Here is a 27,716-nt window from a genome sequence, read left to right as displayed (position 1 = left end):
CTTCTGTTCACCCAGCTTTCCTAGAAACCGACAACTCCAAGATCTCCCCGGAAGATGATGGCTCTTACATCTACTTGAACTTGTACGTTAACCAACCAATCACCCCGCACCCAAAAATCCCCTCCACATCTGAATTCAAGGCGCTACCCATAGGAATGTTTTAGTAGCCCATAAATTTCCTCCCTTTGTCACATAAATGCAAAGCTTTATTGTGCTGTTAGTCTTGACAGAAAGCCCTGCAGAAAGTTGTTTAGGGATTAAATCTCTAAAACAAGCCATTTCCAAACAGAGGGCTTTCACTATTTCATGTCTGGTTACAGGGAATTTCATCTTAGGGGAAGCAGGCTGCCGTTCACACCATATGGCAAATGGCCGTGCATAGCAATTAGCCGGGCTGATTAATGGTGAGCAGACTCTAATTTTATGCTCATAACCAAAGCCCCATTTGCACCTCTTGTGCAAAATCAGCACTTCCCCCGATCCTCTAAACTCGTGCTAACACATTTTAGCTGGAGGGGAAGATTTCTGCCCGGTATCGCTTCTAATATACGGTAGATGAGGAACGCTAGGGGTTAATCAGGCAATATGAGTGCAGGTAGATAGGAGATATATGGAAGTTGCGTCATGCACTGTATTAGTGATAGGTTTTGATCAAACTTTTGAGCAATTCAACTTTTTTACAATATCTTAATCGTATTTTATTGACATCATTTCTCTTTTTATCATTTTTTACTGGTATCCCATGCAAATTTAGATAGAAGAAGAATGAATGTTAATTTTAGCGAAAAGATATGTTCCCCGATTCTCTTATTATATATACATATTCATATCAGCCTACATGCACGTTAAAAATCATGGACATGGCAAATCCATGTGAATGGAGCCAGGAATTATTTATTATTTATGGCCAATGCTTTCAGGCGGCCCCAGCATAGATCAGTCTTACAGGGCCACTTCCAATGCCCAAACTTTACAATGTATATAGCCAGAAGCAAATAGCTCCATGCTCTGCATAGTGGCTGGGCGCCATCACTGAGGCTCAGCTTCCATTGAAGTCAATAGGCTCTGAGCTGTAGTAATGGTGCCCGACCACTGTAGGAGCCAACTCCTCCCATCTCTGTGCACTGTATAGTACAGGCATTGGAAGTGGCCCTGTACACGCAATCTGTGTGGGCTACCTGAGATCCCTCCATCAGATATTAAGGCTCATAAGTCACATGGTAGTGAATGGAGCTGAGTTGCAATACTGAACACAGCCACAAAATAATGTACGGCACTGTGCTTGGTATGAGGCCACAGAACTCATCTGAATAATGTCACCTCTTCAACCAGGTGACTAGTAGGGTGTCCCAGGTGTTGGTCCCCACTGATCTGATACTGATGACCTGTCCTGAGGATAGGTCATCAATATCTACAGTAAATCCCGTAAATCCACTTTAATCCAAACTAAGCAGCCAAAGATAATACTGCAAGCTAAACAGAGATGGATCAGAATGAAGGATGAGCTAAGGGGTCTAGCTATAGAGTTCAAAGGCAGCAGTGGCACCCACACCTTGAGGCCTAGGGGGCCAAAAGCCCCTTCTGCCTAATAATTAGATGTAATATGTAATAAATCAGTTCTATATAATTGAGACTGGTAAGAAAATTCTCATTATAGCCTATAAATAGTGGTTTTTACCTTAATCTGCAGCAAAATAACACATAAATATTGCTCTCCTTTAAATTATTTATACGGCTGATTGGCGTTTTACGGCACTGAAAAGGTTAAACAAATAACATTGCCTGCGCAGAAGTGGCAGCTTTGTTTAATGCCTGGCCGCCAAGTAAATAAACAGCATCTCTTACCAGTCTGTAGGCAGCGAGGAAAATGGTAATCTCTGGTATTAGCTGCCTGACATTTTAAATATGGCTTTTCTGTCTAAAGTATACTGTACAAATAGCATAATTTGCCTTCAACAGCTTCATGATTCCCCTGCTGTGAGCTGCGGATTTCTCTTTTCTCTTCTTTGTATTTATAAAGGCAAAATCCATACCATCAGTAAAGTAACCCAACAAGATGATAAACACTGCAAACCACACCAGTAGGAAAAAGTAAAGTATGCATCAGTGTGGGCGTGCGAGGAGTGCGAGCAGAAGTGGGCGCTAAGTGCCTGTCAATCAAAACTGTTATTGTCCATCTAGAGACATGAACAAGTGTGGATGTGTAGTATATCAGGGGATACCCTGCCTGAAAGTACAGAAAATAACCAGAGATATATACATGTCATTTTCTAGAAAATCAAAATGAGAACGTTATGGGATAGATAGAACAGCTGTACATAGGCACACAAATATAATATAGGTCGATGTTAGATAGATAGATAGATAGATAGATAGATAGATAGATAGATAGATAGATAGATAGATAGAAGATAGATACTATAGATAGATAGATAGATAGATAGATAGATAGATAGATAGATAGATAGATAGATAGGAGATAGATAGAATAGCTATAGACAGACATGCAGATATAAGAGATATAACACATAGAAAATAGATATATTCATATGAAGTATAGTAGATAAATATATAGTTTTGCAGCTCGTGTCAATTCTACACTTTTTGCCCAAAGCAGTGGAAAGGTATACATACAGAAATATGTGATTGTCCTAGACTCTATAAAGGAAGATATAAGGTTGGAGGGGAAAGGGTAGTGCATCAATTAACCAAAGGCCAATCAAAATAGATAGATTGCTGGATGGATGGATTGATGGATGGATGGATAGATAGATAGATAGATAGATAGATAGATAGATAGATAGATAGATAGATAGATAGGTAGATATGAAGTAGGTAGACAAGAAGCTAGACACATAGAATTAAAGATGCCTTTACAAGAAGACGGAAGGCAAATACTAGGCCACACAGCAACTTGTGGCCGCATGACATAAGATCAAAATGTCCTGCTGCTAAAATTGCAACTAATGATAGCAATTGTGGTTGTGCTTAAATCCAGTAGGTTTGGATTTCTGCCGACTGTTGTGTAGGGTTTGAGGTAACTTGCAGGTCACAACCTATTCACATTCACTGTCATTAGTTGCAATGTAGCAGTGGAAAATTGCGATTCTATGTCATGGAGCCTCAAGTTGGCCTAAAACAAAAATGCCCATAATAAGCACCAAGCAAAGGACCATCTATAGCAGAGTCTAATGCTCTGTTATTTTATGAGATACACAGATAGATGATAGATAGATAGATAGATAGATAGATAGATAGATAGATAGATAGATAGGAGATAGATAGATAGATAGATAGATAGATAGATAGATAGATAGATAGATAGATTTTATACATCCTGCATTTGATCTGGATTGAATAGCAATGACATTTTTCTTGTATAAATGAATAATTATCACCAATTTACACTTACAGAAAAAAAAATCTGGAGATTTTTTTTGAAACCTAAGGTGAAAGGAGCTTTAATACAACCTAGAGGGCATGTGTCAACAGATCCTAATCTGAACCTGAAAATTATGCTGGGAAGGATAATATTCAAAAAACGAATATATTTAGCAAGCAGCCATGTCAAAATGTCTTCTTCCCGTTTGGAGACTTGTACACATTACTGTTACCTGCACATGATCTCGTGTGTGAGCAGAACGCGGCACATTTCAGGGTTCTTATCTTGTCCTTCATACACGATAGCCTGCACAGAAGGATGAAGTAGAAAGTTATTGCGCCCATCCAGTTTATATGTGTAAGAGTTAGAACATATTTTATTACATTGTATTAGCTTATAGAAATTGACATTTTTTTAAATCTATTTTTAGCCATAATTAGCAATAATAATCTACATTTTATTTAAACATTTCCAAGAGGAATAACAGAGGAATGCTGAATTGTTTTATAATCTATTTTAAGCATATTTAATATTAATTTTGCTTAAACGTTTCTAAGAAGAATAATAGAGAAACAGGACAATGTTTCATAAAGAAAAAGTTGTTCGTAAAGAAAAAAAACTGTGCAGCTGTGCCCAATCAGATTACAGCTATCATTTTTTTGAAGCAGGTGGTGAATTGAAAGCAGCCTTCTGATTGGCTGCTATGGGCAACTCCATATCAGTGCCTTTGTACTGCTATAGAAATGGTTTCCATGTACCAGACAGGAAACAAGTCAATGCCGTAATAACTTTCTTATGGTATAAAACCGTTTCTAAAGTGAAATCGTACGCAGCACAGGAAACCGTATAAATTCCTCCTGAGCCTTATTTCGCCGCAGTGTAATAACAAGACGTCTAATTTACACTCCGCACAATAAAAACATATTTTCGTAACCTTGTTGGGGTTTTCAGAAGAAAAAGTTATTGTTACAATCAAAAACGGGTTTAATGGCGGAATCCAGAAATAGCAATGCCTGAAGTTTAACCTCTCGCATTGTTATCGGTGACTGGTAGGAAAAAAAAAACACGAACAATTGTGGTTATATATCAAAGCATATAACAAACACAGTAAAGTCAAAAGAAAATGGACGTGATAAGGACAGATCTACGCAGCGCTGAACCTGGAGAGGGCAATGCATTGTGTCTTTGAAGTGGGGGAATGTATTGCCAATTATTAACTGGGTCATCTTGAGAGCAATGTAAATCAAAAAGCGAATTAAAAGTTGTGATAAACAATTGTAGGACTTAAAGGGATTCTATCATTAAAATCACATTTTTTCTCAATCACAGGAATTACACACAGCCTTAAAAAACCGACTCACAGCCTTAAGAAAGGTTATTCTTCTCCTACCTTTAGATGTCTTCTCCACGCCGCCGTTCGGTAGAAATCCCAGTTTTCGTCTATATGCAAATGAGTTCTCTTGCAGCACTGGGGGTGGTCCCCAGCGCTCAAACAGCACTGGGGGCATCCCCAATGCTGCGAGAGAAATCTCCAGCGCCGCCTCCATCTTCCTCAGGAACGGCCTCTCTGCACGTCTTCTTCTGTCCTGGGTTTCAATCCTCTAGGCATGCGCAGTCGGCTCTGCCATCAGGCCTCAAGCAAAGCCGACTGCGCATGCCTGGCAGCCACAAGAAAATGGCCGCTTACATAGCTTACTGTGTAATCGGCAATTTTCTTGTGGCTGCCGAACATGCGCAGTCGGCTCTGCTCGAGGCCGACTGCGCATGCCTAGAAGATTGAAACCCAGGACAGAAGAAGACGCACAGAGGCCGTTCCTGAAGAAGATGGAGGTAGCGCTGGAGATTTCTCTCGAAGCATTGGGGATGCCCCCAGTGCTGTTTGAGCGCTGGATACTGCCCCCAATGCTGCGAAAGAACTCATTTGTATAAAGACGACAACCGTGATTTCTACCAAACGGCGGAGAAGACGTCTAAAGGTAGGAGAAGAACAGCCTTTCTTAAGGCTATCCCTACGTGTGATCGAGGAAAAAATGTGATTTTAATGATAGAATCCCTTTAAACTGGAAAATACATATTGCAATATAAGACCAAAAGAAAAATTACCTTCAGACTGACCTTCATGTTTACATTTGGTCTGAAAGTATACTTAAAAGAGGACCTTTCACCACCTCAACCAACTCCACGTATATTTATAAAATTTGAGTTGGATTCCCCTTAAAAGTGGAAATTTCACAGCTCTTCCAGCTCTTTGCATCCTTCAATAGAATCTGCTCCATTGATTCCAGCGCAGATGGAATTTTTCCTCTAGCCCTCACCATTCCTGAGCAATCACTTCTAATAGTTTCAGCACAATTTTTCTCTCTACTGCCAGGTAGGTGGTCCTGGGATTAAGCATAAGACAGGGACCGCCCAGCAGATAGTACAAAGTATAATTGTGCTGAAACTAACAGCAATGATTGCTCGGGAGCAGTGGGGCCTAGAGAAAAAATTGTAACTGAACAAGAATTAGTAGAGTACCACCTATTGAAGGATGCAAAGATTTGGAGTTGGAGAAAGGTCCCTTTTAAAGGGGAGTGCCAACCTACTTTATAAACCTGCAAATGTCAACATATTGGAATTTAGCCAACAGTTAGCTAACAGCAAAAAGTTTAGTAATTATGATTTTTTTTCACTGGCAATTTGGTCTTCCACTGCGGCAGCCATTCTGATGTCAGAATCTGACATTATTAGTTAGTAATGATAACCTATTACTTTCTCATGTCATGTGACTAATAACAAGGATACAGTTTGACATCCGCTTCTATCAAACTGACGTAAAAGTAACAACCAATATGGCAAAAATGACCTTAGCAGAATGGAAAACATGGTGGAAATTATCTTTAAAGGGCTTCTTTCATGACAACACCTGCTTTGAAGCTGCCCAGCGTTTTACTGACAGCTGCGAGTCTCACTACTGAAATCCCCAGTAATCAGCTGATATCACCAGGGGAAGTTGTGGTCAGCCATACTTTTTTTCTGCAGCAGTTACATAGCCCTTTAAATGGTTGTCCATGTAAGGCTAAGGCCCCACTAGGCGTCCCACACCAAGAAAGCTCTGCGGGACAAACCACTACGGCAACGTAGCACGGTTTTTCCTGCAGCGCTTTATCCAGAAAATTCATAGAGGTTTCCTAACTTTCTGTTTCAGTTATACCTATGGGTAAACTGCTGGCGTTTCTGTAGGTATAATTGACATGCTGTAATTTCCTTGGGGCAAATCGCAGCGTTTACACCATGTGGGCCCCCGCCTAATATAAGACGAGGGTCTGTTGATGATTAGCGGCTCTGGCTTCCCAAAATCATCATATGAAAATTTTCTTGGACCCGGTTCACATCTGCCATTTCGTTCCCCTCTCTGCATGAAAAATGTGGAGAGAAAAGTCCTGCAAGCAGCACCGAAACCGAGCAGAAACCACAAGGACCCCATTATAGTCTATGGGGTCTGCTGGTTTCCTAAGGTATTTTTTTTAATGCGAATTAGGTCCCCAAACGGAAGCTGTGCTCTGCAGGTAAGAGGGGGCAACAGTCAATATTATAATCTCAGACAACGCTTTTAGTGGTATTGCGCCTATCCGGTATGTGTAACTATTAAGCATATTGGGATCTAGAATCTCTGCGACCTTTAGAGGGGCACTTGACCCCCATTCTGTGCTATTACATAGTCCTATATGTCTTCTATGAGTTCTAATGCTGCAGAAAATTAAGGAAAAATATGCATTAATTAGGAGTCAAGAATTCTTTTGAAATCTAATTGGGCCTACTGGGAGAGTGGCAGAATTTATTTATGGGTGGGTGGGGCTTCCTATAAAATGGGTGTGGCTTGTTGTTGAACGGCAGTGAACATGACTGCGTTGCCCCTATGCTACTTCAGGATAAAAAAAAAAGGTATAACAAAAGGTTTCCTAACTACTGAGATATTGTCAGCTGAACCATCCTCTTAGATTGGTTGACAGCTCCGGATAGTTCTGAACGTTTTACAAGAGGACTGTGCTAATAATTGGTATTTCTCTTCCACGCGAATGGCATTTGATCGCTATGTTAAGCTTACATTCCCAGCAAGCATCTTATTAAACATTTGTTATGAGAGAACAATACACCTGCAGCAGACAGAGAGTGAAAGCGCTGACATTCCTGTCATGGCTCCTCGTCACAGCTCACACCTCCTGATCCCAGAGCCAAGTCAGACTACCGACAAGACATGTGCAATTTTCCTTTCAATTCAGACATCAGAGCATGGTAAAAACATGAACCTGTAACACGTCTGGAGACCCAATCCACTTCAGACTGGCACATGTGTCTTTTTTTTCTGATGTTTGCTATGAGATGGCAAATCATGGAATTACAATGTCAGACAGGCTCACAAGGAGATATCAAGTCAGGGTTATCGTAAAAGTTAATGATACAGACAGAAGGTAGTACAGATTCCCCCATCATCTCTCCCGCTAGCGTGGTATTAATGGGGTTAAAAGACGGAAAGAAGGAAGGAACTAAGTACAAAAGAGAAATAAAGATATGAAGATAGATATAGATAGATGATAGATAGATGATAGATAGATGATTGATAGATAGATAGATAGATAGATAGATAGATAGATAGACTATAGATAGATAGATAGATAGATAGATAGATAGATAGATAGATAGACTACAGATAGATAGATAGATAGATAGATAGATAGATAGACTATAGATAGATAGACGATAGATAGATAGATAGATAGATAGATAGATAGATAGATAGATAGATAGACTATAGATAGATAGATAGATAGATAGACGATAGATAGATAGATAGATAGATAGATAGATAGATAGGAGATAGATAGATAAATAGATAGATAGACGATAGATAGATAGATAGATAGATAGATAGATAGATAGGAGATAGATAGATAGATAGATAGATAGATAGACGATAGATAGATAGATAGGAGATAGATAGATAAATAGATAGATAGACGATAGATAGATAGATAGATAGATAGATAGATAGATAGATAAATAGATAGACGATAGATAGATAGATAGATAGATAGATAGATAGATAAATAGATAGACGATAGATAGATAGATAGATAGATAGATAAAAAGCAACCACTACAGCGACCACTCAGTCATGTTTCATTCTCCCGCATACTTTATTACTAGACTCTTTTCGGATTGCTATGGGCAACAACACCCCCTTTTCCCTATCTGTAATATATCTGTAACAAAATCTGGAACATTCCTTTAAGTCTGTGTGAATTGTTGTGCACACTTGGGTTTGTACCTTTAAATGCTCCTTCAGCTCGTCCATTAATACTGCTATAATGTATGACCGGGGTAACATCATTGCCTATAGCAGTGCTGCTCTGCTGCATCGGGTCGGGCCGCTGACAGGATTGTGCAAATGCAATTGTAGGTTGGTTAGCGTAATCCAGGCCTGAAAACTGCAGTCTGTCATAGATATGACATAGAGCCTGCTATGACTAATAGGGGCCCGCTCCACTTTAATCTGTTTCTTCTTCCATCAGGCCGCATTTTGTGCACATGATACAATCAGCTCCTCTGCATCTGACTGTTCTCACAGCGTATTATTTGGTGATAACTCTGTCTCTACATTTCCAGCCATAAAATACTGGGATCTCCAGAAAGACATTTTGAAAAGCATTATGGTCATATCTGCCAGAATAAACTGCATATATCTCTGATCTTCAAAGCTCCCAATGATACTTCTCTACCGCAGAGAACTGTAACCCCTCTGCTCCGCTCCGCTCTCCCTAGGGAGACTTCCTCCCCATACATCTCACTACTTCTCCTCTTCTGGATGGTACTAGCATGAAAGGAGTTAAAATCTAGCTGGAAAGTAAGCTTGAAAAGTTAAGACATGACTGTAGTTAACCCTAATATCCTATCATTCCTATTTCTCACCAGGTTCCCAGAAGCTGAGATATTAGGAACTGTTTGGTGGTGTTCTTGTACTGGTCTAACTGTCCCTGTGCCTGTGATATGTATGGTACGCCATGATAAATGAGGGTCTTACTACCCCCACATAACCTGAAAGTTCAAGGGTAACTAAAGTTACCCCCAATTTCCATTCTCTCATTTCTTGCTCATAAGGGATCAAGGAAGCTGAGATATGAGGAACTGTTTGACAGTGTCTTTGTACTTTACAGTGATATGGAGGGTGCTGCATGGTAAATGGGGAATTTACCCCAAATAACCTGAGGTTACCCTCAATTTCCCACTTGATCCCCGTTTCTCGTTCAAGAAGCTGAGAAATGAGGAGCTGTTTGAAGGTCCTTACACTTTATAGCTGGCCGAAGTATCTCCGTGATACGGAGGGTACACTGTGGTAAATGGAGATTTTATGTGGATACCCCCAATTTCCCACTCACTTCCTACTTACCAATCCAGGGATCAATTGATCCAGGAAGATGAGATATGAGGATCTATTTGGTGGTCCTCACACTTTTCAGTTAGGGTATCTGAGTCTTTGACATACATGGAACAATAAGGTGAATTTACCAATCGGTCTATGCCAGAAAACTGGTGCAAAAATGGTACATCTTTGGTGCACAGTCCTGAATTGCGTGGAAAATGCGCCACTTTGTTGGTTTTCTGCCCTACTTACCACTTTTTAAGACAGTGGGTTTTGTAAGGCAATGATCAAGTTGGGGCTGGACCACCAGAGATGTGCCAGAATTATTAAGAGGCCGAAGTCTTAGTAATTCTGGTGCACACTGAGCCAGTGGGAAATGAATGAATGGGCCTAGTCGGGAGGAGGGAGTGTCTTCAGGCAGATTTGTGAGGCAACTCCGCCTGAAGAATGAGCATGTCCGTTCTTTTTTCCGGGAGCCAGAAAAAACGGCACCAAGAAAAAAGAACTGACTGGCTCCCATTGATTTCAATGGGAGCCATCTTTTTTGTCAGGATTTTGAGGTGGATACGGCCTCAAAATCCTGACCTAAATACCCTGTGTGCACTCAGCCTGACTCTTAGCTTCTTAGGCACCTGTGAGCATGGCATTTAGTTTTTGGGCAAAGGGTCAAAAGTCTCTTAAAGGAGACTCCTAAAGACTGAAACAATGAGTGAACTTCAGTGAGTAGCCAAAATGTTTTATCACTATGTTAACAGCAAGTAATAATGTCACCCAGCATAGTTGGCCACTGCATCTGACATACTACATACTATTGGGCAACTGTATTCTAGCAGTCTAATAGTCAGGAACCTGAGCTAATATGTGAATGGGAGACATATAAGCCCATATACAAGGCAGATTCTCGTAGGCCACAGGTCGTAGGCCTCATAGGTCGTACTAAAAATTTTCAAAATGGTTCCCTTTAAAGGGAACCTGTCATGTTGAATATTCAATCTGATCTGCAAGCAGCATGTTATAGAGCAGGAGGAGTTGAGCAGATTGATATACATATAAATTTACACTAATCTGGATTTAAAGGGATTATCCAGGAATAGAAAACATGGCTGCTTTCTTTCAGAATGAGCCCCACTTCCTCTTCTCAGGTAGTGACTGCACATCTGTAGGTCCCATGACCATTAAGGAGATCGGCTAAACTTATTTGAATGGGCTGAACAATGGACGTGATGTCACTGACTAAAAAGAAGAAAACAGCCATGTTTTCTAATCCTAGATAAGACTTATAAACCAATGAAATACAAGTTATGTTGAATATTTTCTCATAAAACTATATATCAATCTGCTCAGCAGCTCCTTCTCTATAACATGCTACCTGCAGATTGAATTGAGTTTTTATGTGACATGTTCCCTTTAAGTCCTGCTTAATAGAGATCTCTAGTCAGAACATAACCAATGTCTCCAGAAACATGGAGGAATATAATAACATGGAGTTTCACTCCTACAAGATTAGGCACGTGTGAGTTCATGTCTTTTTTTAGCTGAAGCTTCTCAATTAGCTTGATTCAGGCTTTGTAACCTATGGACACGTCTTCCAGCTAATGAGAGGATACACAACCTGCTACCAAGATACAGGGAAAATAAGGAGCGGCCAAATATATACAAGGCCTAGATTCGTATTCACAAAAAATATTTAAAAAAATTTTTATCACAAACTTTTAGAAACAATAATATTGGTATTTTCTTAACAACTTTTGTTATTTTTAGCCTTGCCTAAATTTTATTATCAAATTGCATGAGCAACATGGATTATGACTATACTAGTGAATTCTACTATTAAGACATTTTGCAATCTTTCCTCAATAATTGTATTATGACATAAAACTAACTTTTTTTTTCTAAACCTGATAACACTGTATCTTAACCAAAGAGGATCTGTCCTGATCTATCATGTCTGTAGTTCTCTCTATGAAATAACAGTTCTCTTTGTTGTCCTCTTATCTGACATTTGGGTGTTACAATCGGAGGTGTGGACCTGTACAGTCTGATACTATCCAATTAGTGCTGCTAATGACAGATTGAAAAGGGACACGCCCCCTTGACCAAACAGTATTAACATAAGGGCTGTGGAGTCAGTAGGTCAAACCACCAACTCCGGCTCCTCTATTTTTCCACAGTTCTATTCCAACTCCTGTTCCAACATCAACTCCTTCATAAATGGTAGACATGGGTAAAGCAATTCGTTCTGAACGAGGTTTGACCCGAATATTCCACATTGTCCGTTTTTTATCCCCCATTGAGGATTCATCTCGGACTAACTAAAATGGCCACCACAACAATTCATTTTGAGGTCGGAATCTGAGACTTTTTACCAGCTTCACTCTCCCAAGTGTAACTTCAGCACTCCGCAGCCCAGCTCTTAAAGGAATCTTTTTCCAGAACCCAGATAGATAGGTTACGGTTACGGACACTTTTGTCAATACGCATATGAGCTCTTTGGAGCAATGGTGACATCTTGGCAATAGCGGCACCGATTTACAAGGAGAAAATGCTGTGAAGGCTGATATTCTGGTTTCTGATGACAGACTCCCTTTAAGTAAAATAGCAACCCCTGAGGGAGCTATAAAGTTATTACGGAGTTATCTGAAATTTTTTTCTTTCCAATTTTATATGATATTATACATTATATCTAGCTGTTTCTGGAAACATTGTGGTTCCTTATGGCAATACCAAAATCTCCATATAATTAAAAGAAAAAATAAACTACCAACCTGGCATTTGATCAGAGTATGGCAACAAAAAGATCATATAAATAGTAAAAAAAAAACAAAAAAAAACAAAACACTAGCCTGACATTTCATCAGAGGATCCAAGCTTCATATTTAAAGTATATATAAAAATAATGTAAAAGTTTTTGCAAATATAGCAATTCCTGAAGTGTTGAGAACGTATAACTACTAACACATGGTAAATTAAAAACTGCGGCTTTATGTGTTTGGGAAGGCCATGCAAACCCAGTGGACCTTTAATCCTCAACTGCAATGGTTTTCATTAGAGTCACATTAAATAGCAATGATTATCTTGAAAGCGCGCAGCTCACAGTTTTTGCAGCCAGGTCTCCCCTGAGGACCATTCTGCAATACCCTGGTCGGATGATGTCATACCCTAGCTAGTGCAGAATAGAATGACATCATCCATTGTAAGAGAAACAAACCACTCTCTGCACTATCAGACAGCATCCCTCGCTAGAAAATACAAGGGATCACATTACCAGCTGGAAAACAGAATTGCAGCCAGTGTGGAAAACAGGACCCAAGAGATTGAAAATTAGGAGCAGATTAAAATACATGTGAATCAGCAGAGCTCTTAGTGCTACTTTCACATAGCATCTAGTATATTACGTGTGGAAACCTTACTGATGTTTATAGCAGTGTTTGCTACAGGGCAGCGGGCCAAAAGTGGTCTTAAAGCTTCACATAAAAAACAACTTACGTTGCATTGTGCCTTTAAAAATGTATGCCTGTAAATAATAAATATATAAAATATATACGCTGCCAAACTATTCTGCAATGCCGGACAAGACATCGCTTTCTGCCATACGCCTGCTAAGGTTTACAATTTTAGATCATTTTTAACTTTTATTAAACAAAGTGAATTTGAAAAAAAAAAAAATTGCTGAAAATATTTTCTGATCAATTTTTAATTTTTGAAATTTTAAATTGATGAGTAAAGTCTAAAAAAAACTACATTTTTCAAATTATTCTGAAAAAAATTGATAAACTGCTACAAAAGTTGTCAAATCCATTTCTAATTTATTGTATAAAAAAAAAAAAGTCCAGTAACAAAAAAATTCAGATTCACGGAAAATGACGACAAAAATGTTTTTAACACTGAGCTAAAAGCTTTTTGACAAAGTTGGCTAAGATAAAATACAAATAAATTCATTGGACCCCACCAGTCTAAAGGAATGGAGTGTATTTAGGCAAAATGCCTTGATCTGAGAGGTGCTCGAACTACTTTACGTGTACACTTTTTAAAAAATTATTTTTGTGATATTTTTGCATTTAAAGGTTTACTCTCCTGCTCTGCTTGTGGTTAACCCTTGACTAAACTCAATCGTCAAGCGATCTATTACTGTTATATACCAGAATAATACATTTTTATCTTTCTAGATTAGGAATAGGAAGTTGTCACAGCCCCACCCCTTTTAGCAGCCCTGAATGATCTATAACAAAACACGCTACAATAGATACACTAACGATATATGTTACAATAGTACCACCCAAAAATGGAGAAAATAGTTGTGAAAATCATGGTATAGGATGTGAGAATATCAATAATATTTTGGTGTTTTGTTAATTTTTAAGGAGTGAAGATATTTTTTTATTTTTTATTTTCTTTTAACATTGGGCTATTGGGATATTTTTTAATTTCATTTTATAATTAATTTAATTATTATTATTTTTTTTTTAAATAAGCTTTTGGAAAACTCTACAGGCCTGGAAAAAAAATATATAAAAGAAGATAAAACTTTGAAATATATAAGTAATAATATAAATATTTTTTTTTAAAAAAATAGCATGCAAAATTTCACATATAAATTCAAAAATAAATATTCTGAAGAAACCGTACAGTGTGTGCTTATCTATTCCAAGCTGCCCTTACCCTGCACCAATAGACTACAAATCCGCTAATCTATATTCCGAATTCACATGTAATTTGGTGCTGGCACTTTGCCGACATGGTCAGGAAGTCATTGGCTGTGTAAAATCAAAATATCATCGTGGGATTAATAAAATACATCTCTGCTAATATGTTCATTTTTAAGGTAGTTCAAACATTCACTTTTGAAGCAGCTCTAGCGTAAATATCCCAGAACAAATGGCAGTATGTAATACAGGAGGGAGCAGTTGGGATGCCAGACTGAAAAATACATTAGGCCATCTGGCTGAGGCAGCCTCTCCAAAATCCTCAGCTTTGTGTTCACCCCCGACTCAAAACAACACATTTTCCACTATGATGAGTATACATTTTCCCGAAACCGGCCCTGATCATGCATGCAAATTCCAAGCTTTGTGTTTACATAATTATTTTAATTAATTTGCTGCCATTATAAAAATAAATAAATAAAGACTAAAAAGTTATGGTATTTCTATGGAATACTTACAATTTTATTAAAATTATTATTATGAGCCGTGTAACACGTTTCTAGTGCTTAATATATTTCTGGATAATGTTATGGTCTTTTAAGTATAATAGATGGATGGATGGATGGATGGATAGATAGATAGATAGATAGATAGATAGATAGATAGATAGATAGATAGATAAGATAAGATAAGATAAGATAAGATAAGATAAGATAAGATAAGATAAGATATTCCTTTAATAGTCCCACAATGGGGAAATTTCAGTGATACAGTTTCATAGATGGTACAGTAGTATATAACAAGAGAGAAACACATAGAAGCTCATGGCAGATAGAGAAATCCTAGGAATCATAGCAACTAAAATATATCTAAATATCTAAAGATAGATAGATAGGAGATAGATGTAGTAATAGAGATATGAGATATAGATGGTTAGAATAGGTTTTAAAAATAGCAGCACTACCCCAATGATGATCCTTCTAGGGGGTAGGCCTTTTCTTTTTGTTAGATAGATTGTAGATAGATAGATCTGAGATAGATAGATAGATAGATAGATAGATAGATAGATAGATAGATAGATTAATAGAGTAACACAATAATGATATAGGGTGCAAAAATTCCTTCTACGATCTAGGCCTTTTGTTTTTGTTAGATTGTAGATAGATAGATCTGAGATGAATAGATAGATACATTAGTAGACAATTACTGTAGATAGATTAGTAGATAGATTGATATATAGAAAGATAGCTTGATACATAGATAGATCACAAGGAAGATAAATGTACCAAGACTAGATAGAGAGATACAGTAATAGACAATTAGATAGATGTACCAAGACTAGATAGATAGATAGATAGATAGATAGATAGATAGATAGATAGATCCCCAACCTATCACCCCACATCCATATCCATATTTATGTCTCCCACAAGGACAACATACACTAGTAGACCTTGTATTCGTCATATACATAACTGGACTTTACAGTACACCATTAGTTGGCGGACACGAATGGATCCCATTATAGTCAATCAAATCTGTTTTAGCATCTTTGGTATACATCAAGTGACCAATCCCACATATATGTCCAAAAATATCTGTTTGGCCATGTTACACATACGTCCTCCTTCCTTCTGCCACCCTGCAACTTGATCTAGAGAGAGGCCTGTGTGATAGGCCTACCTAGTCCTACATGGTTTCCTAACTGGAATAATGAGATGATAAATACATCACAATATTGCCTAAAAGAAAGAGAAGGAGGGCTGATGGGAATTGATTGGGCCAGTATTAATAGAATTAGCCAGCTTGTTACTGTTAAGTCGTGATATCTTCATACCAATAACCGGGAATATTCTCCGCTATAACCTAATAATGACAGAATTCAGGCAGACTCCAGAGCTCGTAATTGCCTTCAAGTCTTACCATTGTACATATGTGAAACACAAATCCATCTACTCATCATGAGTCATGAATTATGAAGGCACATTTGGATAAATGTATGTATCAGATATCCTACGCTCATTCTAACAAGTGTTTTATTAGCAGAAAATAGAATAAGTCAATGGTAAAATAGGAGATAAAAGGATAAAAAATTAGGGGATAAGAGGCAGAAGTGTCAGAAGGTGTAGGAAAAAGAATGATGACGTTCTATCAGTTTATCTGTATCTCTCTTTCTTTCTTTCTTTCTTTCTTTCTTTCTTTCTTTCTTTCTTTCTTTTTTTCTTCTGATCTATGGTACATGTAAATATCCAGCCATTATCTATCAGTCTATCTATCCATCTGTCTATTTATCTATCTATGGATCTGTCTATCTATTTAGTACCTATTTTTGTACCTAGATAGCTATATCCATCTATCTATTTATGTATTATTGATAAGTATTTTTGTCTATTATCTATTAACTACTAGAAAAAGTATCCATTGCTGCCTGGATATAAAGTGGGGGTCTGAACATGGAGACATTGTAACTGTGGCTGGATAGAGTGTCCTTCTGTCACTCCTACTGCAGCCTGGTGACATCCAGCAACGTTGGGACCTAGACAAAAACCATCCCAACACCGGATTTACCTATGTGCCAAATTTGGGGTTAAATGGTTCAGGAGTTTGGAAGCTTATAGACAGACAAATGAATGTTCACTTCTATAACATGGATCTTTCTATCTAAGGGTCTTTTCTTTTTTACTATTTATCTATCTATCTATCTATCTATCTATCTATCTATCTATCTATCTATCATCTATCTATCTATCAGTCTCGCCTTGTGTCTTCATGTCAGAGCAGTATACTGTTTCAGCAGCTGACCTTGGTTCATGGTGGTTCCTTTGCCTTCTGCACAGATAACTTTCCAGGTTACTAGTTCATGTAAAATGCATCAGAGGCCTCAGCTTTTCACAGGATTTTGCTCTAGTCACATCTGTCATGTCTGTGTGGCACTAATTTCAGAAAAAGGCAAACACAAAACAGCGGCTGCTCCACTGAAGAACATGGCAACTGACTAAATCTAGTAGCCACTCATTTATAAATTGCCTTACGTTTATGCTAGTAGCCCCACACACATAGTGATAGATAGATAGATAGATAGATAGATAGATAGATAGATAGATGATAGATAGATAGATAGATAGATAGATAGATAGATAGATAGATAGACTGATATTTTAATGCTACTAAAAACAAGATCCGGACTGCCATATTTTTCAACCAAAAAGATATAACAAAATGAAGGGACTGCAAAACAAAGCAATAAAAAGTGCAAAAACAGGAAAAAAAGAACCAGCGACGCATTTTATCAGCTTCTTAAAAAGCGACAATAAAAACATTAAAAATGTGTATAAAATCTTGTTAACTGAAAACATTGTGAGCATTTCACTTCTTGCTATATTCATGGACCATAAAAAGTCAGTATTATACAGCACTGTGTAATAGACTGGATGTATCATATATTAGCCAGGGTTAATTATATATACCCATAGTAGATGCAACAGCAAATGTCACCATATTTTTTTGAAGGACGAAAAAATAGGAATTTGAAAGTATAAAATATTCAATTTGGTGGTATTATTGGGTTCCTGTAGCTTTAAGATGATAGAAAATATATTGAGAATGCATGATATGGATATTATGATACGACGTACAACTGCTGCGATGACAGCGTATCTGATAACAGGATAAAAACATGTATGTGATATTACAAGAAGATTTTTTTTTTTTTAAAGGAAATGCCTGGAGTGTCTGCAAAAAGGTCCAAAAATAATATGTGAACTGCATAACACTGCCAGGAAGGAAGGAGGTTACAATGAGACTGGTGTGTTTTCTGACAGTCTCCAAAAACACATCCACACACTGATACATGTACACACACAAACATACAAAGAGATATACTGTACTCCATATCCATGTATAGAACACACAATACAGGTATACATACTGAAATACAGATACTCACCTATACACACAAATATATCTACATGCACACTTATACACATACAAGTCAATAAGAATATATAAACAACATAGTAACATACCCAAGTATTCATATAAAACACAGATATACATATAAAAATATATATGCACGTGTAGCATACATATACACACACCAATATAAACATGCTGTATTTATAGAGAAATAACTACATATAGAGAAATACACACAACTACTCCCATATACAAACTCAACAACATGGAAACACCCACCCACATAAATATACAGAAAAATACACACACAAATATATAGGATTAGAACACAGACATGTACACTTATATACACATAGAATATACAACAAATAAACAAATGAGTACACAACAAAATATACCCATATACTCACATAAAGCAACAGATGTACATAAATATACACATGTAAATTACAAATATATATATGAGCAAATACATCTATACAGAAGTATATACGCACAACTATTATATATATATATAATATATATATATATATATATATATATATAAATGTATATTCATTCATATACCATCACACATACAAACAAATAAATGTACACGATATATTCACAATCCACACATACATTAACATAAATATACAGAATCATATATATATATATATATATATATATATATATATATCACACACACAATTCCAACATACACATACATACAAATACACAGCAACAAGCATACATACAGAGATACACAATCACACCATCATGTTACACAAAGACATACTTACACTTGCATATACCAACACATTACCACATACAGTATATATAGTATTTATCCTACAAAGACTGTAGACATAATAAAATAGCAGAAAATCATAAAGTAGTCATGTATGTGATGCTCTAATAAATACAATACATTATGTGACAATTCTTTCAAGATAAATGGCCACTGTAGCAGGGTTAATAATTTGTAACCTACAGGGGAGGAAGTGGTTAATGAGTTGTAATGACATAAGGGGTCTATATTGGGAATTGTAGTTCTTGATCAGTTACCCCACCCCCAAAAAACTTTATGTGACAGCCCATACACATCACTTGTGAATGTCAGCCTGTGCTCCAGTGTGCAGGATCTTGTTTTGTTGACCTTCCCATCTGTCATCAGCCAGCCTGACCCCTTACTCACTGAGCCACATTACAGAAACAAACACAATCCACCACTTCCCAAGCTCCACATTACACTGAACACACAGCTCCATTGTCCAGGCAGTTCTCATGTTATTGTAGCTTTTATTTTCAGATCACATGATCTTATACATCAACATACTTTATATATAGATATATATTTCTGCAGGAAATCTCCTAACCCCAACATGGTTATTAACAGTGATATACTTGTATTTATAGACACTATCAGCTGGGACACTTACCTGCTTAGTCATGGAGTCTATTAACCGAACATAGAAATCCTGCTCTGTCCTAATGCCTGCAAGACAAGAGAGACCTGCTAATTCTAGGATATGGGAGGTAGATAGATAGATAGATAGATAGATAGATAGATAGATAGATAGATAGATAGATAGATAGATAGAATTTGTAGCACTTTGTACACATAAAACTAACTCTGAGGCACTTTCTCTACACATCATGCTTGAAGACAACACACTCTGGAGATATTACCTAGTATTGCTAGAAACTGATTTTTACTGATATTAAAAAAATCACCCCGATCATGCATATAGTGATGGGGTTCACATATATATAAGAGTATTTAACTGTACAAGGCGAATATACTAATAACCAACACAAGTACAAGCAGATGAACCGCTAATCTGATATTATCCCTGGTAATAATACTGCATATTATCAGCTCAGATCGATCCTGGAAGTCATGCACTACACCAATAATTCCAGGTATTACAGAGTTTTCTGCTAGACAGATAGATCGATAGATGGATAGATAGATAGATAGATAGATAGATAGATAGATAGGAGATGGATAGATAGATAGATAGATAGATAGATAGATAGATAGATAGATAGGAGATGGATAGATAGATAGATAGATAGATAGATAGGAGATGGATAGATAGATAGATAGATAGATAGATAGATAGATAGATAGATAGGAGATGGATAGATAGATAGATAGATAGATAGATAGATAGATAGATAGATCATATGGGAAAGATAGATAGATAGATAGATAGATAGATAGATAGATAGATAGATAGATAGATAGATAGATAGATAGATCATATGGGAAACATAGATAGAAGATAGATAGATAGATAGATAGATAGATAGATAGATAGACAGATAGGAGATAGATAGATCATATGGGAAAGATAGAAGATAGATAGATAGATAGATAGATAGATAGATAGATAGATAGATAGATAGGTAGATAGATAGATCATATGGGAAAGATAGATAGATAGATAGATAGATAGATAGATAGATAGATAGATAGATCATATGGGAAACATAGATAGAAGATAGATAGATAGATAGATAGATAGATAGATAGATAGATAGATAGATAGATAGATAGGAGATAGATAGATCATATGGGAAAGATAGAAGATAGATAGATAGATAGATAGATAGATAGATAGATAGATAGATAGATAGATAGATAGATAGAAGATAGATAGATGGAAATAATGATAGATAAATAGAAGAAAAAGGAGAAATATAGGTATTGGTTGATAGATAGATAGATAGATAGATAGATATGGACCGAAAGATACATAGTTAGATGAACAGATAGGTGTAGTCGAGCTAGGTGTGACGATTTATCTAGCAATAATCATAATTAAATTACTTTTCCTCTTATCAATACTATTTTCAGCTATTAAAGAGAGTCCTGTGTAAATGGATTATCATAAACCCATAGGTTAAACATCAGGACAAGTTTATCCCAAATGACAACAATCTCAGCTCTGCTACCTTCCCCTCCCAGCATAGTTTGCTGTAGTCGGGCCTTCCATACACAATCCTCCCACTACAGGAAAGTTTCTTTCCCTGCTCTATGGAATGTTGTGTCCGCCATGACCTGTGTACAGAGTAGCCGACCCCCGACACTCACCATTACTGTACAGGAGCTGTAGTCGGTAATGGATGCCATTATTTGTCTTCTCACTGCTTGTTTCCTGATTCCAAAAATACATTGAAGAAATATTATATTAGACAGTAAGGCAGTGGACCTGCAACCTGTGGCTTCTAGCTGTTGTAACACTACATCGCCCAGCGTGTCCTATCAACATGGAGCTGTCAGCACATGCTGGGAGTTGTAGTGTCAGGAACACTGGACAGACACTGGGGCGGTTCTCCATTATTATTATTATTACATTATATACTAGCTAAACTAAATACTAAAATAATTGTTTCATGAAAGGGAAAAAATCTCTAGGATTAAAATGTAAAGTAAATTGAGAAATGAAAAAAATTAAAAAGTTAGAAATTCTAATAAATAATTTCTCAAACATAATATAAAATAAATAAAAATGTCTAAACTAAATACGGGAGAAAGTATACAGTAATATGATATATGAGCGAATAAATAATAAAACACTATACAAATAAAGCAAACCTTATAAATGGATTAAAATAGAAATATATTAATATACAATCATAGAATAAGTCATAGAATTAAGCAAAAGTAGTAAAAGTATAATAAAATATAAAACCATAATAACATGGCTGCTTTATTGTAAGGAAATTATGGAAGAGATGAACATAAACTGTGGAGTTGTAGTTTATTATGTGGAAATGAACAATAATAGAGGATTGGACGAACAGATCGCACCGATCAAATCATGCGTTTAAAATTGGATGGATGTAATAATGTTTATAGTGATTTTGTAAGACCGGGGTGTGCAGGATAATGTTGTGAGGGGTCGGTGGGTGCAGATACAGTCAGCAGTATTGGCATTATGGATGGGATTTTTCTTACCTTGTCTTTCTCCACGAAGCCTACAAATGCTGTCCTCTCAATCTCCACGGGCTGCCCCTGCCGGTCATACAGAGCCAGGACAAAGTGGAAGAAGTTGGATTTCCTTAGGTTAGAGGGGGGCTGCTTCTCAAAGTGTGCCCGGGCCAGACCCACACCACTGCGGGCAGAAAGGAGGCTTTAGAGGGGTGACTGAAGGACAAAACACATCTATCTATCTATCTATCTATCTATCTATCTATCTATGTCCTATCTATCTATCTATCTATCTATCTATCTATCTATGTCCTATCTATCTATCTATCTATCTATCTCCTATCTATCTATCTATCTATCTATCTATCTATGTCCTATCTATCTATCTATCTATCTATCTATCTATCTATCTCCTATCTATCTATCTATCTATCTATCTATCTATCTATCTATCTATCTACCTCTAGTTTATTTTTTATCCATCAAACTATTTCTATCGATCTACCTATTTTCACATCTATCTATCTCTTTCTTCCTTATCCATCAACTTTTTTTTTCAAACCATGTTCACATTTTTTTTTAAAATATTTTTCTAGCATCTATATTTTTCTTTCTAGTATTTCTTCTATCCATCAATTTATTTCTTTCGACCTACTTATTTTCATATTATCTACTAATGTATCTGTTCTTTCAATCTCTCTAGTATCTATCTGTCCCATATTTATCTATCTACATGCATATCTATTTAGCTGTATCTATTTACATATATATATATATATTTTATTTTTTTCTACATATTATCTAATTTTTTATATATATATATATATATATATATATATATATATATATATATATATATATATATATTACATGTTATATAAATATATATATGTGTGTATGTGTGTGTGTTATATATCTGAACTTTAACATGAGCAGGCTGACATTTCCCTGTATTTGTACAGTTTTTGCAGTATTCTGGCCACTCTGTATGTAGGGTCTGTGCACACGATGCTTTATGTGTGTTTACAAGATAAAGTGTAGCTGAAGTATTTTATGGATCCCTTTAAATCAGCTGAGAGAAGAGAAGGGATGAGAGTGTTATGTTATATGAGCAGGAATGTGTACACAGGGGATATAAATTACATGTCTATAGGGTCAGCTACAGAATACAGGAGAGCACTTATATTGGGGGTGAGGTGAGATATGGGGTCACAGGAGGGAGACGTGTCAGCCTGATGGATAAATAGAAGTTATGATGTAGAAATAAAATGAGGTATTGTGGGGAAAGGGATTTGTGTATGGACTGTGTATGGGATTAGAAAATGGCAGGGTAGAGATGAATGGAGTATTTTGTTGGGGGACTTTAAGGGTTTGCTATTTGGAGGTCGCTTTTGGATCAAATTTTCAAATGCATATATAGATATATAAAATATAGATAGAAAAAGAGATAGAAAAGAGATAAATAAAAATACAGATAATAGGAAAATAATGGATTAAATAGATAGATCGATATGTATAGTAGAGAGGAGTGTGCAGTTTGGTTCTTTGTAGATATAGTATTGTCTGTGGAGTGTCCCTAAGTTTTTAGTATGAAGAAGGTTTTTTTTTTTACACTTATAACAATACAGAGGTAGATATGAGATAATGTGAAAGATAGATAGATAGATAGATAGATAGATAGATAGATAGATAGATAGATAGATAGATAGATAGATAGATAGATCTGATATACTGTAGATGGATAGAATTGACAGATATGAGAGAGTAGATGCTTAGGTAATAAGAGATGAGATGTGTAGATAGATAGATAGGAGAGATATGATAGATAGATAGATAGATAGATAGATAGATAGATAGATAGATAGATAGATAGATAGGTAGATAGATAGGAGATAGATAGATAGATAGATAGATAGATAGATAGATAGATAGATAGATAGATAGATAGATAATGAGTTATTGCAAATGACAAATCCATGGCTCACTGGCCAACCTATCACTAACACAACCAGGTCTGCTCTGCTACATCTCTCTATATAAACTCTTGATCCTTACACACGATGGGACCTGTGAGAAAGTTGCACCAAACTTCCCCCTCTCCTTGGCTTAGTTCACATGGAGTTAATCTCCCACTTAATTCATTTTCTTCCAAGTCTATGAAAAGTTTATTTATTTGTGGATTGTGGTTGGAGAAGTGATTGGAAACACATTGCTGAGACAATGCTGAGGATCCTAGCATCCTAAATCATAGACTAGCAAGCAGCCACTTCCAAGGTCTACTGAATGGGCCTGTCTGCCTAAATGTCATTTATTATTGTGTATGTATTATCAGCCCATTATATAAATCTTATCTCAGGTCCTATAGATCAGGCCATGCCAAGATAATGTACCAAACACAAGGAGGATGATAGATGCAGGGATGGATTGTGAGGAAGAAGGGGTTATCTTAATTGAATAATATATTAGAGGGATAATACCTGTCATATATTACTGCTGGAGGAGAGACATGTAAATGTGTGTATAGTGGTAATAATGGGCAGTGGTGGGGAAAGTGACAGGAGAAAGTTATGGGGTAAATACATAGTATGGATAGATAGATAGATAGATAGATAGATAGATAGATAGATAGATATTATACAGAGATAGAGTATAAAATCAAAATACTAGACAGATAGAGAAATATTATAGAGAGGTGGAAAGAGGAGAGAGATATAGATAGATAGATAGATAGATAGATAGATAGATAGATAGGAGATAGATAGATAGATAGATAGATAGGAGATAGATAGATAGATAGATAGGAGATAGATAGATAGATAGGAGATAGATAGATAGATAGATAGATAGATAGATAGATAGATAGATATGTGTAGCAGAGCTGAGTTTCTAATGTAGCTCTCTGTGGTTGTATTATCTGTGACTTGTGCTTAAGATTTTAGTATAAAGTAGATTTTTCTAGCTATGATACTATAGACATATATGACAAATATAATGGAGATCTGGAACGAGAAGGATGATAGAATATCCATCTATTTATTTATCTATCTAAGTACAACTTTACGTGGTACTTTTATTAATATGCCTAAATTAAAGCTACAGTAAGGGTACAAGTTGGAAAAAGTATAAAAACTATAGTAAGTAACCTAACATTCAATATTGTGCTATCTATATTTCTATAAATAACTATATAATAACAATATACTACTATAGTAGTAACTGTTACTTATTATTATGGTAATATTTCCAATTCACAAACACGTCCTTAAAGTGAACTATACTACACTGTCAAAACTAGTAACACTACTACTATAATAATGCTATATAATACTGATATATTACAGATATTTATAGATACTAGATTATCTATACTTTACTATAGATTATCACAAGAAGATCTACTCTATTATATGATGAATGAGGAAGTCATAGATGTATGGGTAGATAGGTAACATATGATAGATAGATAGGTAACATATGATAGATAGATAGATAGATAGATAGATAGATAGATAGATAGATAGATAGATAGATAGAATGAATGAGCTGTAGTGACTTGAGTCTTTGGCTGTGCTGTATACGTAGTGTAGGGCCCCCTGCAGGCAGCCTCTCTGCCGGCACTGTCCTACCTCTGGGCGGCTGTGTTCGCATCCAGCACCCCGGCTCCCTGCATCCACGTCCGGACAGCATTCATCCCGCTGCTTAGGGGCTCCTCCTTCATACTGCTCCCACTCCTCTGTATGCTTTCCTGAATGCCAAACATGAACACAGCCTGGTGCTGCCCTGCTCTCCTGCTGCCCCTCTTCCAGCCCTATCACTACACCAATCCCCCCAGATGACAGCACAGGAGCTGGATGTGTGGTTGCTGCTGCTGCTGCTGCTTCTAGTATTATTATTCCAAGGCAGGAGGAGTCCACCAAGAAGAAGAAGAAGAAGAGATGCAGGCAATGATGAGAGGCTGCTGGAGGTCCACACTCCCTGGCTAGTAAGATCACATCAATAGGGTAAAGGACCAGACAAGCACCACTGATGGTCACTTCCTTGGTGGCAGCTCAGGACACAATGCAATGAACTTGAGACAGCAGCTCTGCTACACCAAGTGTCATCTTCCAAGAAGCCAAATCAGTTATTCCTCCAAGAAGTCCCAAGCTGTAGTCCTGTGTTGGGAGGATGAGAGTGTAGGAGGGGGTAGTAGTTGTAGATTGTGCCCTCTTACAGAAGAGGATGCTGTGCTTCTCCTTGTAGCTGCCCCCTGCCTGGCTCTGTCTCTGCTTCCCTGTGGAATCCAGAGTAACTATCCCCAAAGCTACACACGCTCCCACCAGCCCCCATAGGGAGAGGGAGTTGCATGCTGCCTTGGCCACGCCCAGCTATTTGCATCCAGCTATTCTTCCTTCAGCCCTGCAGCCACTGGCAGGCAGCAGCTGCCACCCGACCCGCCTACACTTACGCCTACTTTCCCTTTTTCTTCCAGGGGAGGCTGAGAAAGTTGCTTGTGGCAAGATGCTGTGCAGGAGGACAGCTCACTAATGTCTATTGTTAGATAGATTTCATCAATTAGTTTGGAATCAGGACATGTGACATATGTATTGGGAGCCCCTGAGGGAGGGTCTTCTGGTCAAGTAGAGCAGTCCATGGAGGAGATGAAGTCTATTGTGAATGAAGGAGATTAGCATGCTCATGAATATGATGCTAGGTGAGAACCAAACATGACAAGGCTATGGATGGTGGAAGAAGATGCAAATATCTGCAAGGTTCAAGGACCCTTCTAGCTGTTCAGAGGATGAAGATGTCATACAGCAGGACCACACCTGCGCCTATCAGGTTATTATAGATGTGTGGTGCTAGAATGGTGGCTACGGAGAAATTATTGAAAGGTCTACAGTTCCTCTAATTCCTGAAACCACAGTGACCTCTCCTGACCCTGGTCAGTGGTGAGGGGGTGGAATAGGCGGTCATAGGGCTCCACAGCAATATGCGCAATGGGCTCCCGCACCATCCTTAACAGCAACTGAAGACTTCATATTTTAAACTTTTAAAAGCTCATTTTTGAAATTTTAAAAGCTGATTATTTTGGTCTTTTTAATGCATAAGGATAATGCACAAGTGGCGTCATGCTAAAGGGATAGTGCACACAGTGATGTCACAGTACAGGATAATAAACAGTGGTGTAATAGCACAGGAATAATAAACACAGTGATGTCACAGTACAGGATAATACACACAGTGATGTCACAGTACAGGAACAGTACACACAGTGATGTCACCGTTTAGAGATAATAGAGTGATGCCACAGTACAGAAGGGATAATAAACAGTGGTTTTAAGGTAGATAATGGGATAATGCACACAGTGATGTCACAGTACAGGGATAATATACACAGTGATGTCACAGTACAGGGATAATATACACAGTGATGTCACAGTACAGGGATAATATACACAGTGATGTCACAGT

General features: G+C 37.1%; 1 protein-coding gene across 4 annotated transcripts in view; it reads right to left on the bottom strand.

Annotated features, from left to right (window-relative positions):
- Nucleotides 1-26,563, bottom strand: part of EBF1 (EBF transcription factor 1) — a 315,242-nt gene extending 288,679 nt beyond the window's left edge. For all 4 annotated transcript variants that reach the window (XM_075274868.1, XM_075274870.1, XM_075274869.1 and 1 more), the window contains exons 1-5: nucleotides 25,889-26,563; nucleotides 22,290-22,446; nucleotides 21,423-21,486; nucleotides 19,762-19,817; nucleotides 3,615-3,688 (exon numbers count right to left, since the gene is read on the bottom strand). In XM_075274868.1, the coding sequence (XP_075130969.1) occupies nucleotides 3,615-3,688; nucleotides 19,762-19,817; nucleotides 21,423-21,486; nucleotides 22,290-22,446; nucleotides 25,889-26,022 (485 nt within the window). In that variant the 5' untranslated portion in view covers nucleotides 26,023-26,563. The remainder of the gene's footprint in view (nucleotides 1-3,614; nucleotides 3,689-19,761; nucleotides 19,818-21,422; nucleotides 21,487-22,289; nucleotides 22,447-25,888) is intronic.
- Nucleotides 26,564-27,716: the final 1,153 nt, after the last annotated feature.

The sequence above is a fragment of the Leptodactylus fuscus genome, chromosome 5, assembly GCF_031893055.1.
Source record: "Leptodactylus fuscus isolate aLepFus1 chromosome 5, aLepFus1.hap2, whole genome shotgun sequence".
In the NCBI taxonomy this organism is placed as follows: Eukaryota; Metazoa; Chordata; class Amphibia; order Anura; family Leptodactylidae; genus Leptodactylus; species Leptodactylus fuscus.
Note: the sequence above shows the minus strand (reverse complement) of the source record. Positions and strands in the feature narration are given on the sequence as shown.